This window comes from Alexandromys fortis, unplaced genomic scaffold (assembly GCF_014885135.2).
Source record: "Alexandromys fortis isolate MF-2015 unplaced genomic scaffold, M_Fortis_MF-2015_v1.1 scaffold_77, whole genome shotgun sequence".
In the NCBI taxonomy this organism is placed as follows: domain Eukaryota; kingdom Metazoa; phylum Chordata; class Mammalia; order Rodentia; family Cricetidae; genus Alexandromys; species Alexandromys fortis.
In genome coordinates, this window is record NW_026067967.1 from 1,044,636 (window position 1) to 1,063,043 (window position 18,408).

At 39.3% G+C, this 18,408-nt stretch overlaps 1 protein-coding gene across 7 annotated transcripts in view; it reads right to left on the reverse strand.

Annotated features, from left to right (window-relative positions):
- Window positions 1-18,408, reverse strand: part of Dlg2 (discs large MAGUK scaffold protein 2) — a 1,620,445-nt gene that overhangs the window by 342,748 nt on the left and 1,259,289 nt on the right. For 5 of the 7 annotated variants that reach the window (XM_050154453.1, XM_050154445.1, XM_050154449.1 and 2 more), the window contains one exon: window positions 10,307-10,462. The exons of the other annotated variants lie outside the window; for them this stretch is intronic. In XM_050154453.1, coding sequence (XP_050010410.1) covers window positions 10,307-10,462 — 156 coding nt within the window. The remainder of the gene's footprint in view (window positions 1-10,306; window positions 10,463-18,408) is intronic. 7 annotated transcript variants of the gene reach the window in all.

Here is an 18,408-nt window from a genome sequence, read left to right on the forward strand (position 1 = left end):
GAGGGTCTTTAAAATGAATCAACTCTAGGGAGGAGAGCAGAAAACACAGCTAGAATTTGGAACTGTGATGCATAGGAGGTTTCTGGCTAGAGCTTCAGGGGATAGCATCATGATCAGAATCTGCTTGATGCCTCACTGGACATGTGTACCATGACCTCAGTCAGTGTCCCATCTCTCTTATGGGAACCTTTCAATTCTGGGACTTTGTAAGTAGATCACATCCTGAGAAAGAAAATGCTCTCAAAACTGAATGTTAATAATGCCCAACCAGAATAGCCCATATCTGTCTTGTCTACTTCCCTGCTGGAGAGACAGTCTAAATGAGAGCCTGATTTATGGGTCACAAGGACCCTAGAGGGAAGTGCTCCATTACTGAAATCAGGGCAGGGAATACAGCTGGGACAGGAACACCACTGCTCGAGAAGATGGAAGGAAATAAGGAAGGCCATCCCCTCTCCCTTGAGGAAGACCTCCTCATCAATCAGCAGTCTCACACACCACCTGTCCAGGGACATATGGGTATCTGCAGGGGGTTGTCTGGACTCCTGACTGACTGTGAAGTAGCTGTCCAAGGTAGCAACCATCTCTGCTAAATGAACCATTTTACAGGATGGAAAGCATCTCACTTTGTAGCTTCCTGATATGGCACTGAAACTAAAAGTCTAGCCTAGGCAGGGGCTCCTGTCGAGACAAAGGTGGCAAAGGAAGATATGTATATCTGAGGGAGCACTAATAAGGAGCTGGACGCGGACAAAGGCCATAAGGCTAAGTAAGGTTACGAGCAGGGGAAATACTGAAGAAAATGGTTGGTTGCATTGTGGGAATAGCTGAGACTGGGGGTGAGAATTACCAACGGGTGCTTTAAGGAAGGAAGAAGAAAGCACAGAAGTCCAGTAATTGTAACGGGATCTGGCCAGAGGCTTGTGTTGTTCTTATTTCCACCCCCTGCCCCTTATATCCCATTTCTCATGTTCAGGGTAACCTGCACCTGCCACTAAGAGATTTCACTGCTGGGAAAATAGTACCTTCTTGAGTAACTGCTACCCTGACCTCACAGGGGGCAGATAGAAAGAAAAATGGGCTATGGTCTGACCTTTAGCTTCCACAGGAAACTCTCTGAATGCCTGAGACTCAATGAATATAAAATATAGCATCAGGAGAAACCATGCTGGATCAAAAATAAGTAGGGAGAAAAGTAGAGGAACACACAGAGAAATACATGGACATGGACACGGACACTTCCACATGGGAACCCTCACATGAGCACACACATATATGCACCTACACACATACATGTGAACACACACATACACATGGATACACACATGTGCATGCATGTGTGTGCACACACACGAGCATGTGTATATATGTATGTACATGCATATATACACTTGAATTAATGCAAAATACATTTCTAGATTTTTCTTTTTAACATAGATGACTGTTGACACTTTGTACAGAGGACACCATGTAGACCCAGTAGCTAAACCTACCAAGAACAAGACTCATTCATATTGGGGTTGCATATCTGCCCATGTTCCAACTTAATAATGAATACTTGACACGTATTAAAAGTCTGACAGTTTCTTCCTCTGGAAGTTCTGGAGTTTGGAGTCAATGGCCTGGTCCAGCCTCCATACCTTAACTCATATTAGCTTCTTTATCTATTAACCTGTAAATTGGACTGAAAGGTATTGTCACACTTGTGCCCGAGGCCCAAGAAAGGAGGCAGGATGCTAAAAGAACTTGAGAGAAATGTAAATACTAAACGTCACTAAGATTCCATTTCTTACCCCAAAGCTGGGCTATCTGCTCTGTCAAGTGGAGTGTTCACAAGACCACCTGATGAGGAAGAGGAGTTGGAGCTCAGATTCAATCGGAAAGCTATTTACCAGGCTCCGGGTTCTGCTACAGGTGCCCTTCTTTTAGAAGTGAGGACATTTTTTTTTTTAACATGAAGGAAGGTACTGGCAACCTTGGCATAGACCCTTTTAAAGGAAAGCTTATTGGTGGGGATGCTGGGCCACACTAAGAGCAATATCACTCAGGAGGCTGAGACAGGGGGATCTAAAGTTTGAGGCCAGTCACTGTTAGACTGTGAGACCCTGTTAGGGGAGGAAATAGTCAATTAGAAAGTTGATTCTTTAATCTACATAAGGTTTGCCAACCAAAGGAAAGGCTTGAAAAGGCTGTAAGAACAAAGTAAATTTGATCTCATAATAAGGATAAAAATATTCTATATTCAAAAAACATACAAGTATCTCCATGAACACAGGAAGTTTTGCTCAGCAGTCTTCCTACACTGCCAAGCCAACCATCTGCCCGCCTTCATAATTTACTGCATTCATAATTAGGCCACGAATGGAAAGAGCCTTTTGTAATAGTCTTTCAAGAAAAAAAATCATTTTTCTCTTATCCTGAGGTCTCTTTATCATGGGGAGATCTTAAAATGTCATCGAAAATATTCACGCAGCATTATTCATGCTGATCAGGGATGCTCTCAGCGCTTCATATGTAACCACCGAGTCCTCCTAGTGACCCAGCCAGATGAATGTGATCTTGTTGTTCCTTTGCTAATGTGGAAGCTAATGACCGGAAAACAACCACAACTCACCCACTCTGATGTCTTAGAGAGATAGCTATGGAGTCAGAATTCCAATCCTCACAACACTTCAGTCAAAGACCCTGCTCCAGTCTAGATATTAATTGTTGTTTGATTTTTTTCTTATCCATCCATCCATCCATCCATCCATCCATCCATCCATCCATCCATCCGTCTGCCCTGGCCAATACTATGTCAACTTGACACAAACTAGATTCACCAAAGAGGAGGAAACCTCAATTGAGGAAAAGCCTCCATAAGATTAGGATGTAGGGTATTTTCTTCATTAGTGATGGACGTGGGAGGGATCCATTCACTGTGGGTTCTGGGTGCTATAAGAAAGCAGGCTGAGCCAAGCCATGGGATGCAAGCCAGTAAGCAGCATCCCTCTATGGTCTCTGCATCAGTTCCTGCCGCCAGGCTCCTAACCTGAGTGAGTTCCTGCTCTCGCTACATTTGATGATAAAACTGCTATATGTTAACTGTGAGCAAAATAAACCCTTTCCTCCAAAACTTGCTTTTTGGTCATGGTGTTTCATCACAGCAACAGAATCTCCAACTAAGTCACAACAGTTAGACGTTGTACACATTTCCTCCGGCAGAATTCAATATTCAAAGTATGATGTGATTGCAACATCCAAGCAAAGTAGAGATTATAGAACCCTCCCATTCAGGTTCACCTCCTACTCATGCAGAAGTTCCCTTAGGTTCTTGGGACCTCAGTTTTTTTCCAATGGAAAAATGAACATTGTAATAACACATACCTTCCTAAGGTACCGTTGTGTTTAATGAGTTTATTTTTATAAATGGCTAGCTGGTAGGTAATTAGAAGATGCACACGATATCAACTGCTATTATTGCCATTATTGGAATCATCATCATTACTATATGCCAGGTACCATTTTAAAAAGAATACAATAAATAAAATAAATCTTGCTTTAATGGGATGCATATTGTAAGGGCAAGTCTTCCCATTTTGAGATAGAATCTCGCTATGGAGTCCTGGCTCACCTGGCATGTGCCACTTGCCCTGGTCCTTTCAGTGGTAAATCTTGACTATTTCATTTTCAGTGATTTTGTTTCATAGTTCCATGTGTTTGTCAAACAAGGAAGCACAATGTTTTCAGTACACTTTTTATAACCACACCTATCTTATAAAGATAAAATGAGTTAGAACACAGAAAAATGTTGCAACAGTCCTAACTCATAAAAGCACCCAATACACGTTAGTGGCTTTAATTAATACCTACAGCATGGGTGTTACTATTTCCATTCTTTCTGAGTCCGTAATTTGTAGCTATAGTAATTTGCATAGAATTTTTCTCCGTGGAAGGCTTTTGAAATTGTGCTTATGTTCTGATCTCTTACCACCGCCAAATAATCTGATAATTGCCTAAGTAAATACACTCATCCTAAAATCAGGGGGAAATTTCTTTCCATCTCAGACAGATACATATGCTATTTGTTTTTAGCAGCAGATCAATTAAGTTTGATTATTCAATTTCAGATATTGTTTAAACGAGAGGAGTTTTGGAACAAGACTAACCTGGGCTGGCTCAAGCTTTTTCATAATCAATTATTTGTCCCTGGCCAAGACTCCATTCCCACTCCACCTGTCAGCATTGATGAGCGCCAGAGGGCATATACGACAGGTGTGTTTGGTTGCATACTACACAATTTTCATGGTGATTAAAAAATCTATTCTTGAATTCTTATTTAAAGAAACCCATTTCCCAAGTATTAAAAACAATTGGGACAGAGAGTGCTAATGGGTCATTTAGAGCACGCATCAACTGAAAACCAAGGCATATTTCATTAGGAGCATTTGGATGCATTGCTCTGTGGAAGGAAGAGGCTGGGGATGAAGTCTGGGCAGAGCAGCCTCAGTTATGATGCAGGAGTCAATGGATCTCTCCCGACTTTTCTTAATGCAGACTGGACTTGGGGAGAATCTCCTCCAAAATGGTAGGAGACCTCCTTCAAATTGAAGCTGCCATCTAGATTCAAGAAGTGTTATGTCTTTGGAGCCATGTCCCAAGGCTTTCCTCTCTGGTTTTAATTAAAATAAAAAAGATGAATAGTTCTTTAGATTCTATATACGTTTTAAGTAAGGAAGAAAGTCAATGATTGGTTTATCTTTCTTGTCTATTGGTGCTATCTCCCACATCGACGGGTGTGAGCAACGCTCACAGTTTCTCCCGTGGTCCATAGGTTGGTGGCAGAGTGAATGCGGGATGTGGAGAATTAATGAGAAGTGGGTGCTTGTAGAGTGGGTAGGAGCGAAGTTAAAATCCCATGAGAGCCTGAGGAAAACCGAGCATGCTCTGAGTAGGGTCAAGAGAGACCACTGGTTTTTCGGAACCCACACTGACAAACACTTTTCACCTGACTTGTAGCAAGAGAAAGGAATATGTGTGAGTTCAGAGCTTTAAAGAGTGAATAAGCGGGGTATGTGTGTGTGTGTGTGTGGGGGGGGGATTCAGATGAATGAGGTCAATTCCTGGATGGAAAAATTCATTTACTCAAGTTCTCCAGATTCCCACGGCCATCCATAAAGGGACCAGCACAGACATGACTATTTCCAAACTTCTTCATGAGAAAATTGGAGAGAGAGAGAAAGAGAGAGAGAGAGAGAGAGAGAGAGAGAGAGAGAGAGAGAGAGAGAGAGAGAGCTAAAATGTATGTGATGAGTCAGACCCATACAAAAGACAGTAATCATGTAGACACNGGAGAGAGAGAGAAAGAGAGAGAGAGAGAGAGAGAGAGAGAGAGAGAGAGAGAGAGAGAGAGAAATAGCTAAAATGTATGTGATTAGTATGGCCAAAGAAAGGACTTGAACTCAAATGGTATAGGTAACTTGTTGACCTCTCTATGACATCACACGGCCCCCTCTAAATGATGGTCCTAAATGTTCTTTGTTTCTCTCTTCTTTCATTACTTTAAAGAACCCCAAATCTCCTTTTAAATATTGTAATTAATTGTAGAATATACTAGGTTTCATTAAGATATTTTCATGTATAAACATAACATTTCATTGTTCTTGGGGAAATTTTAAGTGTGTTTATTATGAAGAAGAATACCCATTCTCTATAAAAAGCAATGTAGTAAATATGCCGAGCCAGATATTTCTCCTCATGTATCAACTATTATGCAGCATTGAACACACAAGAGTCTGAATCTATTTGTATCTATCTCTGCAGAGCGACCCTGGTTATCAGGATGTCAAGTGTACTCAATGGTATGGACGACACATACTCATCTCCCTGTCTTCAAACGCTTCTAACACTGTAGGATAAGAATCTCTTTAAAATCACAGTTCATATAGCAGTTTTAACATTGACCAAGCCCCACCACTGTTTATAGCAAAAGTCCCCCTATGCTCTGTAGGTACCCGTAACTCCAACTTGACCCCTCACCTGAAGCTGCACAGGCCTCCTGATATTCCCATAAGTCACTTTGCTTTTCTACACCAATTTTATTCCCAATACATTTTTCTCTAATATGAATGACAGTCTCAGTGTCTTCTTGATAATTTCAGGAAGACCAGAAACACAATCTGTTTGCCTTTAATTGTCTTTAGTAGCTGAGGTTTCTAAAGTTTGCCCTGCTAGGCACAGTGCTAAACTTATTCAAGGCTTGAGTGTGACCTGATTCCTCAGTTGTCCTTTGTACAAATAAACTTTTAAATTTAATTGATTCCAAACACAAAACAAAACAAAGCAACTAGCTACAGAGATTAGGTCCATTAGAGGACCAGGACTCAGAGAAGATATATATTACACAGTGACTAAGTCATCACTTGCATGCCATTGAGTTTACGGGAGGAGAATACATCTCATCTGCTTTTGAACACAACATGTAGCATCTAACCGACACGCTGCAATAACTGAAGGTACTTTACATAATACTTTGAATCCATTTTATCATATTTTGAGTCCATTTCTTATCCAAAATCTACCAGCACATTTTAATTGACTATCAACTGTTTTGCCTCAGTCTCTCCTTTAATCTGTAAAATATAATAACCAAGACCATTTTTTTTTATAAAAGAACACATGAAAACACAACATAGATGTTGAAAAGACAGCCAAGAATACTATTCACATTGCCTCAGGAACATCAAAAGAAATATCTGGTTCTTTCAAAGTAGAAAAACCAATTATGACATCAAAAACTATTTTCTCTTTAAGGAAAAAGTGATGTGCTAGATAAGTAGAAGTCTCGTAGCAATGCCATTTTCAATAGAACTTCAAATTTTAGTCTAACTCCAGGCTCTTCTCATGTCTTTTTCATGCATCACCTGAAAAGTCACTCTAAAAATATCGGTGTCTTTAGCTAATATGCCAAGCAATTTAAAAGGCTTTCCTAAGGAAAACATAACACCTCTTTTTTTTTTATAATCATTTACTAGTGAGATATGTACTCAGTTTATCTCTGAGCCTTTGCTAGAAGTTCAATAGAACTGAGAACTTGAATTTCCCATTGAAACTCAGACAACATAGAAAAAGGAGTTCTCCTTAATTTTGTCAATTTACGGCTGTCTTTCTAGATGTCAATCTAGGATCGATACATACAAGGAGAGTTCCACAGGTTAAATTTTCCTGAGCTGCCTCAATTATGAGTCTGCGGTTTGAGGTAGTGACTGCTGTACCAGTACTGATGGAGTTCCCAAACAGACTCTGTCTTCCTGAAGAGTTCACAGTTGTCTAATGGATCTGCGACGTGGATGCTGAGCACTAAAGTAACTTAGGTAGGAGTGTAATGTACAGTGAGATCCCATCACTGTGGTTTGCTCCATCTGTAAATTTGATTGTCAAGGGCTAGTGTCATGCATTTGCTATGAACTGAATAAAGGAAGTATGAATGGAACTTGGTCGGGAAAGTATCAGTTTGCTTGTCTGAAGATCATATTTTCCTTGTTTACTTATTTTTTATTTACTAAAATGAAATAAAAGTGTGCAATTAAAATTTCAGAGAGAGATATAAAGGTGTGTGTGAGAGAGAGAGGGAGAGAGAGAGAAAGAGAGAGAAAGAAAGAGAGAGAGGGAGAGAGAAAGAGANAGAGAGAGAGAGAGAGAGAGAGAGAGAGAGAGAGAGAGAGAGAGAGAGAGAGAGAAGCGTGGGTATAATAGATAATAGGGACCTGATTTTTCTTTCAGAGAGTTTCTCTAACCAAATGCAATTTAAGCTTGGATCTAAAATGACCAGAAGTTATTAGGTAAAGTGTAGAAAAGCACATGGGAAACACTCGAGACAGGTGGAGATGTAACACCGTTGGTGCATAGAATGTATGCCGGTGTGGGTACCATGGTCAGCAGAATATGAGGTGCTCAGAAGGCAGGCAGATGCTAGATCATGCAGAGCCTGGCTTTGCATTTCACTGTAATGCAAAAGGAGAGAGAGATTTGATCTGTTTTATTTTGACAGATCACATTAGCTGCATTCACAGTAGGTGTGAGGCTGACAGTGGATGTTGTGAGAAGAGTTAGGAAGCTATTATAGGGAGGTGATGATGGGCATTGATGAAAGTGGTAGCAATAGAAGGAAAGGGAAGTGAATAGACCTGAGGGGGTATTTTGAGGGAAGAGTCAATCGGACCTGAAGATGGACTCACTGATGGAGGTGGGAAGACTAATACTGCTAAGTATCACGCTCAAGTATTTGATTTTCAGTCATTGTACCAATGTTGATGTCACTCATTGAGTGGGTGATTGGGAAGGAGTTGCTAAATGGGTTTGAATACTTTTGGCATCAGTGTGCTGCTGAAAAATGCCCCCAGAATGGGTGCACATACACGTCTGAGAATAATCTTTTTTTCTAGACAGATAAAAGAGAAGATGGTGCTAAATTGAAGGAAGGGGCAAACAAGACAGAATTAGAATGAATGGGAAGTAAAATCCCCAAAGTCATGGGAAAGGTAGGTGTGGTTTGGTGCATATCGACATCACTTAGGGCATGTGATTTGAGAAGGATATGCCTAACAAACCACAATGCCTTGATCTGCAAAGTGAAGAAATGCCTTTATTTAGAAAAGCAAAATGATGATCGCATCTGTCTCATAATCTGATTCTGAGGATTGAAGGAAATAATTCATAAGAACTACTTTAGCCAAATGCCTGGCTAAAGAAGAGTTCACTGATTGTACAGAGCTGACCACAGAGAAGTCATTACGGCAGTGTGTAAATATCTTCCTTTCTTCCATGGCTATGAAACCTCAGTCCTTGAGTTTCTAACTTGTATAGGTCATCACACCAATGAATAGCTTCTTAGGAATCAGTAAAATGGTAGGATTTAATTAATATTTATAAATCACTATGCAATGTTGTTAAGCTTAAATTATTGCAATCAGTGAAATTTTTTTAATATTTATTTATTTATTTATTTATTTATTACTTATACAATATTCTGTATGCCTGCTGGCCAGAAGAGGGCACCAGACCCCATTACAGATGGTTGTGAGCCACCATGTGGTTGCTGGGAATTGAACTCAGGACCTTTGGTAGAGCAGGCAATGCTCTTAACCTCTGAGCCATCTCTCCAGCCCCAATCAGTGAAATTTTTGAGCTGATGGGATAGTCAAAATTTTCTCATTTATTTCTAGAAATGCTAGCTAGAATTTAAAGTTTGCTGTTTAGTTTTCTGGGAGATCAGTAAATGAATTTTAACTGAATTACCTTAAAACATAAAAAAATGTGTTTTAAATGAAGGTCCTTTCAATATATTTATTTTCACTTTGAATCATTCTAAAATCTGTATGTATTTTTCTCAGCCCTAACACCAAAATGAGGACACTGAGTCTGAAAACATAATTAAATAGGCACCTATACTGCATAGGAATCTTCCACCTGGGCTCTTCATCTAGACTGATTTTGCAAGCGTCTCATGGAACACTAGATTTTATTTTTCCTACCCTGAGTTGCCTGTGACTGGCTACTATTTGATAACAGTTTTTTCATGCTCACACACATGCTTCAGGAGATTAAGGCAGAATTGTGTGCAGTCTTTAGACATAGAAGAATTTGCCTGCAAAGTTGTTATGGAAAACCTAAGAATATTCTAAGATCAAATTCGAATGGTATATTTACTGGCCAAAATCGTGCTGCGAGACATCCCATAATTTTTCTTGACTTTTGTATCTTTATGCAGGGATGAATGAAATAAGACAACATATATAAAAACCTAGCAGTAGCAAAGTGCAAATACTGTTTATGGTTACTGTGGTTAGATAGAAAACCAATTAATTCTATAGCTCTAGAGAACTGGTTAATTCCTCTGGAAGCCAATTATATGCTGACTTTCGTTTAATATTCTAATTGACATTAAATGACAATAATAATATGTACATATTTCCGTCATTGTGTCTGAGGCATAATGAACATTTATTAAGTATTATTTAAAATACTCATTAAATGTTCTCTTTTATCCCTCTCATGAAGGAAATAGTGCTGGCACAAGGTAATTATTTCCTTATTGAACACATGGAGCTCTACATGATCATGTCTGGAAGTGCTTTGTGAGCACAGCAGCAAGAAAAATAATAAAAGCCATGTTCTCAATTTCTCCCATCGTACCATGGAAGCCGAACATCGCTCCACAAGGAAGGTGCTGAGCACAAAAAAACGGGTGAGTGGAGGCGAATTCCACCCACCAAGCCTTGTGGAAGCACATGCAACTGGAGGCGAAGCGAGGAAGCGCATGCAGTACCTGGTCATGTCAGAGTCAGGGAGCAGGCCTAGATGGTAGTGGGGGTAGGGAGCTGAGAGAAGGAAGCTTTTGTCACACTCAACAGGGGAATAGTGCCTGGGAGAAGCAGGCTTATCACACAGTTTGTTCACAGTGCTGTAAACGGGTTCCGGAGGCCTGGTAACACAAGAGCAAGAGAAAGATGCAGAGTTAGCACACAGGAGCACCAATCCTAGGGCCAGTAGCAGTTCACCGTATTTTAAAGGAAATATCCAACTTCAAGACATTTTATCATTAGGTCCTAGTACAAATCAATCTCTCTGCTTATACTTAATACATCATACATTATTTATAGATTTATTTAGACATATATTGACTTTATTCCTTAGCCTCAGCTGTGAGTAGATCTGGCTCTATAAATCTGTTTAGTTCAGTATGACCCGGGCAGGGTGTTTTGTGAACCGGGCAGGGAAGATGATTTTGCTAGGATCTTTGTAATCTTTTCCTACCGAATTCCTCCCTCTGTTAACTTGAGACTCTAAGCAATATGATGACTGGTACTTCAAAAACTATCCTGGACCATGAAGCAACCTAGAGGATAAAGGTAAATTATACAGGCCGCTGAGCATAAAGGATCAGCGTGTAGAGCCGTTGTCACGGATGACATGTGGGATATTACAGTGCCTCTGGGTTCCTTCCATGTGGGATAAAAACACATTATCTAGTTTAAGGTACTGTCACCTTTTGTTATATAAACAGGAGCTAAAATTCAGATGTACTTTTATAAAACTTAAGGCTGTAGCTTTAATACAAATAAATTGCTATCTTAGTTCACCATAAGGGCAGACACACTCAGTTTCATTGCACCCATTAAACGCTCTTTTTACATAGGGAAATATAAGGAACACTATTTTCTTACTACATAGTTTGGTGTTTGTAACTGTTTGGAGAACTCATTGAATCTCTATGTTAACATTGCTGGAATCTGTTCTAAACTGCCAGGACAGGACCTCAGAAAAAAGAAGTTAATGAATATAAAATATTCCCATGGTGATGTAATTCTTGGATCCCATTTGACCAGGAGAGCTGACTCAATTTTCAGTCTGATGTTGACTCTACAGACCAAGAAGATCATGTTACCATATTTTTCTAGTTAAATTGTACCATATTTAGAGAAAAAAAAATAAACTCAAACTGACTAATATATGTCCTCAAAAACATTATAGCTATATTGTATCCAGCTAAAGATAAATGCTACATTTTCTGAGTACCATATTACATTCAAGTCTACGAAAATAGACCTTGTGCTTTGCCATAAGTTGGACTCTTTAAACTTTCAGTTGTGTTTTTGTAATAATTTTAATGTCTGCATAACATTATTACATTATTTAAGAATTAAATCATTCAGTGTTTGGAGAAAGCTCAAATACATTGGGCTTTAGAAGGAGGTACCCTTTTTTCTTGCTTAGAGTCACCCGCAGTGTTCCTTCGTCATGAATTAATTACTTGTCTAAGCTTAGTCATGTATCACCCAAAGCCGTGGAAAAGCAGAGATAAATTACTGGTGTCACAGATTCATGCAGCTCTGCCATCCCTTTCTTCCTTGTTTGTGTGTTACTTTTATATGGTCACATGCTGAAGATTAGGTCTCTGTGACTCAGATTCTTTTCTTGGTTGTAAAAACACTTGGTGCCTGTGGACGTGAATCAATGAGAAGAAACAAACACTAAGACATAGCACCCTTGACTAAGTTCTCTTGCAAGCTAACAGCAAAATCAAAACGATGGTGAGACTCTGAGCTCCATTAGCACTGGCTATGAACCCTGCTTCTTTTGCATTTTTAATCACAAACACACGCACAATTATGGTACACTGGAGAGGGATGCTGCATCAAAGACGAGGTTGTCTTTTCAAACAATAGCTTCATTAAAGTCCTAGATTCTGCCATGTAGCGTGTAAAATGTAGGTCTCAGTACAATTCATAACAAGTGCTACACAGCCATGTTCAGAATGCTCATGCTAGGAACTGTATAAATGTTCACTGAATGAACAGACAGCATTTGCTGTTCTTTACTAAGAAAAACACATTTTTCTGGCTCTTTCAAGAAAGCCCTAACCTATTTTAAGTATTCTAGATTGTTTCTAGGTCTAAAAATTTTCATATAATTATTAATTTTTAGGTTATAAAGCAGGATGGAATCTCAATGTTGCTGTTGAAGAAATGAAAGAGAAGCTTTAAGTATGTGGCATGCAGGGTTTGTGAACCCTCTGAAGATTGAGCCCCTTGTGTTAGTCCTGGCCACCATGTCTGCCTGTAGTCCTTGAGAGGGTTAATCCCCAAGTACATCAGTCTCTTGGAGGAAGACATCTTAGCCCTAAGCCCCAGAAGGTCCAATACCTACAGCCAGCCTGTTAGTCATTCTTTGTAGTTATGTTCCCTGTGACATCTCTTCAGACAGACAAGAACTGCCAATCACTGTCACTGGCATCTGAGTGGCTGGAAGAGATGTCACCATCACTCTAGTAAAGCAATGCAGAGAGGATATAATTTTCTGTGATGTGAGTCAGCTCGTCACAAAGGACCAACCTGTTTATCTTGTTACAAGCACCCAGGGTCGGAAAGTAATGAATATGGAAATCCGCCGAAGGCATTCACTTCCTCTCTTTATTCTGTGGTTACCTCCGGCACTCGTGGAAGGGATAGCAGACGATATTAGTGAATTAATACACAAATCATTTCTCCTGCTCTGCACTTACCAAAGGCCACAGGAAAATGACTTCTTGGTCTCATCCACTGAGCCATCAGCATTTATTAGCTCATCTCTGGGTTTCTAATTGCAGGGTCTTGTAGCATGTAATTAACACAGTCCTGGCCCTTGGTGACCTCTGAGCTCCATTAGCACTGGCTATGAACCCTGCTTCTTTTGCATTTTTAATCACAAACACACGCACAATTATGGTACACTGGAGAGGGATGCTGCATCCATATCCTATTTAGAAAACCTACCCTGTCTATCATGGCCCCACCCTTCCCCCACTTGACTCCAACTCAACTCAACCCCTGCATAGCCAGTGTGACATAGACTATTTGACCAGAACCGGGCCCCTTCTGTAGTTCATGATATGTGTGGTAACGATCAAAAGAAAAAGAGAAACAAAACCCAGGACTACTTAATTGGATTCTTCTATGAGAATTGGAAAGTTGTTAATTAAGGTAAAGAAAAAGAAATCAGCTGGCAGCGTAAGGAAGTGTAGACACACAGAGTCACTGTTAGGCATCTTCTAACGATAGAGAAGCAGAGTGGACCTCTGCCTCACATGTCCAATTGTCTATGGGTTCGCAGTCTGGGCATTCTATAATACATTCAAGTAAATATTATCTGAAACACACAGTAGCAGAACTATGGCCAGACCAGGGACCCTGAGACCCGGATTTGGGTTAGTGGAAGAAAGGTCAATGTCCTATAGTAGTTTTCTTTTTTTTCCCCACCCCTTGAGACAGGGTTTCTCTATGTAACAGTCCCTAGCTGTCCTGGAACTAGCTGGCCTCAAACTCACAGAGATCTGCCTGCCTTTTATAAAAAACATTCTTGAAGACTTTTCTCTACTTTTTTCTTTTTAATCGAATTTTAAAGGTAAGACATAAATCTGCAGGTAGTAATTTAGTAATTACCTAGCATCCAATAAGTCCAATAAAATATGAGATAATTAACTACATAGAAACTTAGAGCCACAGAGTTAAGATTAAAAAAAAACCTTATGTAATTAAACACTAAGCTGGAGAAGACATCTGTTCATATAAAACCATCAGTCTTTTAAAGATGTTCTTATAAATAACGAGAAAAACAGCACAAAGGTCACTAGCATCTAATCACAAAAGAAAAGACAGAACTGGCAAATAGGCACACACATATAAATGTTTGACCTCAGTGGGCACAAAGCTAATGTAAGTTAAATCAAGTGCCCCTCTCTGTGTCCTATAGAAAGAGTATCTCTGAGCTAACAGATCATCATTGAGTTGTGGTACGGCAAGGCAGATGCTCATATTTCTGGTGCTATGGGGGTGTGAAACTGCTTATAACTTCCCAAGAAAGCAATGTGGCAGTACATTTCAGAAGCTTTAGCTGGGATCCTTTCTTTTGTCTTAGACATTCTACCTATAGGCGGCTTTCTTAAAAAAAAATTAAAAATGTGCAAAAATGGTTTTTATATATATAGAAAGCTATCTTTTGTTATTAGAACAAAAAGAATAAAAAATATATTTAACCAGGACACAAAGGCATGAAGCCTAAGATATACCCACAAGATGGTTTATACAGCCATTGATGTTGATAGTCATGCAAATTTTTAATGATTTAGAAAATCTATTATTTTATGCCAAATACAACATGAAGTTGTTCATGGGGCAAGAGGGGCAGTGGGTAGTGCCCGATCTATTTCCTCACTAATTCTGAAAGAATCGGACATAAGAATGTGTAAGTTATTAAGTTGGTAGTAGTGGAGTACAGAATCCAGTGTGAACTGAAGTGGGGTGATGGGTCTTTCATAAAGCAGTAACGGCAAGAAAAATTCCAAGACGAGCCTGAGAACTAGCTTCATTTAGAAGCTTGTTAAATGCCTGCATAGGAGATGAAGTTATAAGATGATGCAGGTTTTGTTTACAATTCTAGCAGCCATGCTTGGGAAGCCACAGAGGTTACTATTCTTCCAACTGGGTACAATTTAGTACAATTTAAATAGTCCATTCACCTGACTGTTCCCTTACTCATTTATTCCTCTTCCACATACTCATGAGAGAGACTTACTCTAAGCATGGCAGGAGAAAATGAGAAACACTAGGTATGGTGTGGTAAGAAGGGCTAAGTACTTCTGCTCAAGCAGCAACATTTTGGAAGGAAACCTCATTGCAAAAGCAGTTAACTAGGTCAGATGAGAGGATAGACATGCCTGGGAACCAACAAGGAGCTGCAGTCCAGAGACCTAAGGAGCTGGATTGCTCTTTTTGAGTTTTCCTGCAGGAATCCCATCTTTGTTTTGTTTTGTTTTGTTTTGTTTGTGACAGGTTCTTGCTATGTAGCCTAAGCTGACTTTGAATTCAGTATGCAGCCCAGGCTGTTTTCTGATGCGCAGTCTTCCTGCCCTGTCTCAGGGCTGGGATTACAGGCACAAATTACCATATAAGATCAGATAACACCTGTTTCTTTATGTTTCTTCTTTGTCCTTCATTAGTTCTCAGACTCATCAGCAATTACCTCCCATGTAAATAGAAAACAAACAAACAAATGATCACCAAGTCTAATTATCTAAATGTACTTACAGGCTTTGGGGTCCTGAGAAAACTCTCAGCCCTACATGTTGGGGAATATTATTTTCAGGTGTGCTACTTTTGTTTACGCTGCATTTGTTTAACTCTGTGAAGCTGTGATTCTTCACCTGTCTAAAACACCTAATGTTCCTAATAATGAACTGAATGGCCAATAGCAAGACAGGAGCAAGGATAGACAAGGCTGGCAGACAGGGTATAAATAGAAGGAGAAATCTAGAAGCGAGAAAAGGATTATCAAGAGAACAAGGAGAGGAGGATGCCATGAGTCAGCCACCCAGCCAGTCACGGAATAAGAATAAAAGAGGTACAAAAGTAGGAAAAGGAAAAAAATCCCAGAGGCGAAAGGTAGTCGGGATAACTTAAGAAAAGATAGCAAGAAACAAGCTAAACGTAAGACCGGTCATTCATAAATAACAATAAGCTTCCATGTGTGATTTATTTGGGAGCTGGGTGGTGGGTCTCCCAAAGGAGCCCAAAAGAATGAAACATCAAACTACGTTGATACTTTGGTTGGTTTCCTTGCCCATAAACCTGAATACTGGCTTCATCTCTACCAGTGGTTCTCAACCTGTGGGTCGCAACCCCTGTGGGGGCTGAAAGACCCTTTCACAGGGGTCACCTAAGACCACCAGAAAACACAGATATTTTCATTACAGTTCTTAACAGTAACAGAATTACATTTACGAAGTAGAAATAAAAATAATTTTAGGGTGAGGGGTCACCACACCACGAGGAACTGTATTTCAGGGTCACAGCATTAGGAAGATTGAAAAGCACTGTTATAGATGGGATGTTGTATGAACAGCGCATAGTGATAGAAAATGACTATCACACACATTGATAGGCAATTGGACAATAGTTCATCAGGTGTATATATCTATCCTGCCACTTTTGAAGATAGGAATTCATTCTTCGGGGATCAGCTCCTCTTACGATGATCAAAACCTGTTTATAATTATTTCTAAGTTGCTGAATACTTAGCTAATAAAAGTAGGGTGCTCAGGTAAATTTTAAAGTCAGAGAAACAATCAAGAACTGTTTAGTTAAGCTACACAGGGCACATTTAAAGGGTGTTCATTATTTATCATTGCTTAAATTAAATTGTAACTGGGTATCTTTATTTTACCGGCAAACCCTCCAGTTCCTTTGCCTTGCAGGCTGCCCTACCTTGCCAGTATTTTGTTTCAAGCACTGGAAAGAAAGACACCTATTTACTTAGAAGAATAATTTGCTGTTGACTTTGACATTATATTTTGATTTTGGAATTAGCAAATATGTTTAATTTATTCTGCTAATAGCCTCATACAATGGACATGTTCACTTCCACATGAAGACATATACATTTTAAATAATTGTTGATCTCTCTCTCTCTCTCTCTCTCTCTCTCTCTCTCTCTCTCTCTCACACACACACACACACACACACACATCAGTGCTTTCACTTTCGGGTTATGCACTGTATATTACAGATCTATCTAAATCAGGATACAGTGTAATCACTTTTTAGAAAACATATTTTTAATTCAAGTTGAGATAGTTACACTAACTTTCCCCTCCTTTCCTCCTTCCAGCCCCATCCCAGCTATCTTCCCATGAACCCCTCTGGGGCTCCTCCCATTCTCAAGTTGATAACATGACCATTACTATGTCACCTAACTGCTTAGAGCTTCTGCCTGCACACAGGTGGTCATGGTAAAACCTACAGTCTACCCTTCAAAGTTTCCATTTCTAAGAATGTGCCTTGCCAAGTCGAGCACAGCAGGTATTCAGAGAATTGTCATTACTGATAGAGTTTGAAAAGGCAAAGGCAAAACATTGGGAAAGCCTACATGGTCATTAGTATTGCAACACACACACATGCATTGAAACCATTGCTATTTACGGAGTTTTTATAACATAGTCACACATCTTTCAAGTGAAAAGTTATGAAGTATAGAATGTATTTTATTCTTCCACTTAGTAGAAAGAGAGAGACAGAGAGCAATAGAGAGAATGAGAGAGTGAGAGGAGGGAAAAGAGACTTAGGGAGAGGGAGGAGAGAGAAGTCTGGAAGTGTATGCAAAATAGTTCACCTCATATCCTTTCGTTTCTGGATAACTCTAAAAAGTCTTTTCTACCACTATTTCGTATTTCCTACGTGACTTCTCAAGGACATCAAAATTTCTCAGTGTATAAACTGATGACCAAAAGCCATAAATCTGTATAGATACCATCTATCAATTGTGAAAGAAATATTTGTGTCTCTGTATGTAACTGTACAAAAGCTCCCAAAATGTGAATGATGCTTTCTTTGAGCAGTGTGGATAAAGGAAAATTTTGATTTTAATCACATTGTCTGTTGTAATTTTAAAAATAGTTTTACTCCATGAAATAATAGATCTTAAATGAGTTTATTTCCATTCTCCCGTGCACTGCAAATGGTAACTGTGAGGTATAAATACTATATTCAGTGGTCTGCCAGTGAGAGTCATTTTACAATGTATATTGACATATCATGGTGCATTCCTTGGATACATATTTTTGTTTACCATGCTTCAGTAAAGTTGAAAAAAAAAGAATTCTATCTATGTATTTTTTTCTACTCAAGATGGATGGATTTTTATTGAGGAATTTGTTTCAGGTACTGTTATATTCAAACAGTAACACATCTTCAAACATCCATTTACAGAAACAATAAATAAAAACACTTTCCTCTGAGTTTTTTTCAGTATATTCCTATGAAATGTGTGGACACTGAAAAGATTATGAAGATTTCAGTTAGGGTTTAGTTGGCTTCAAGGAAATGATATTCTAACTAA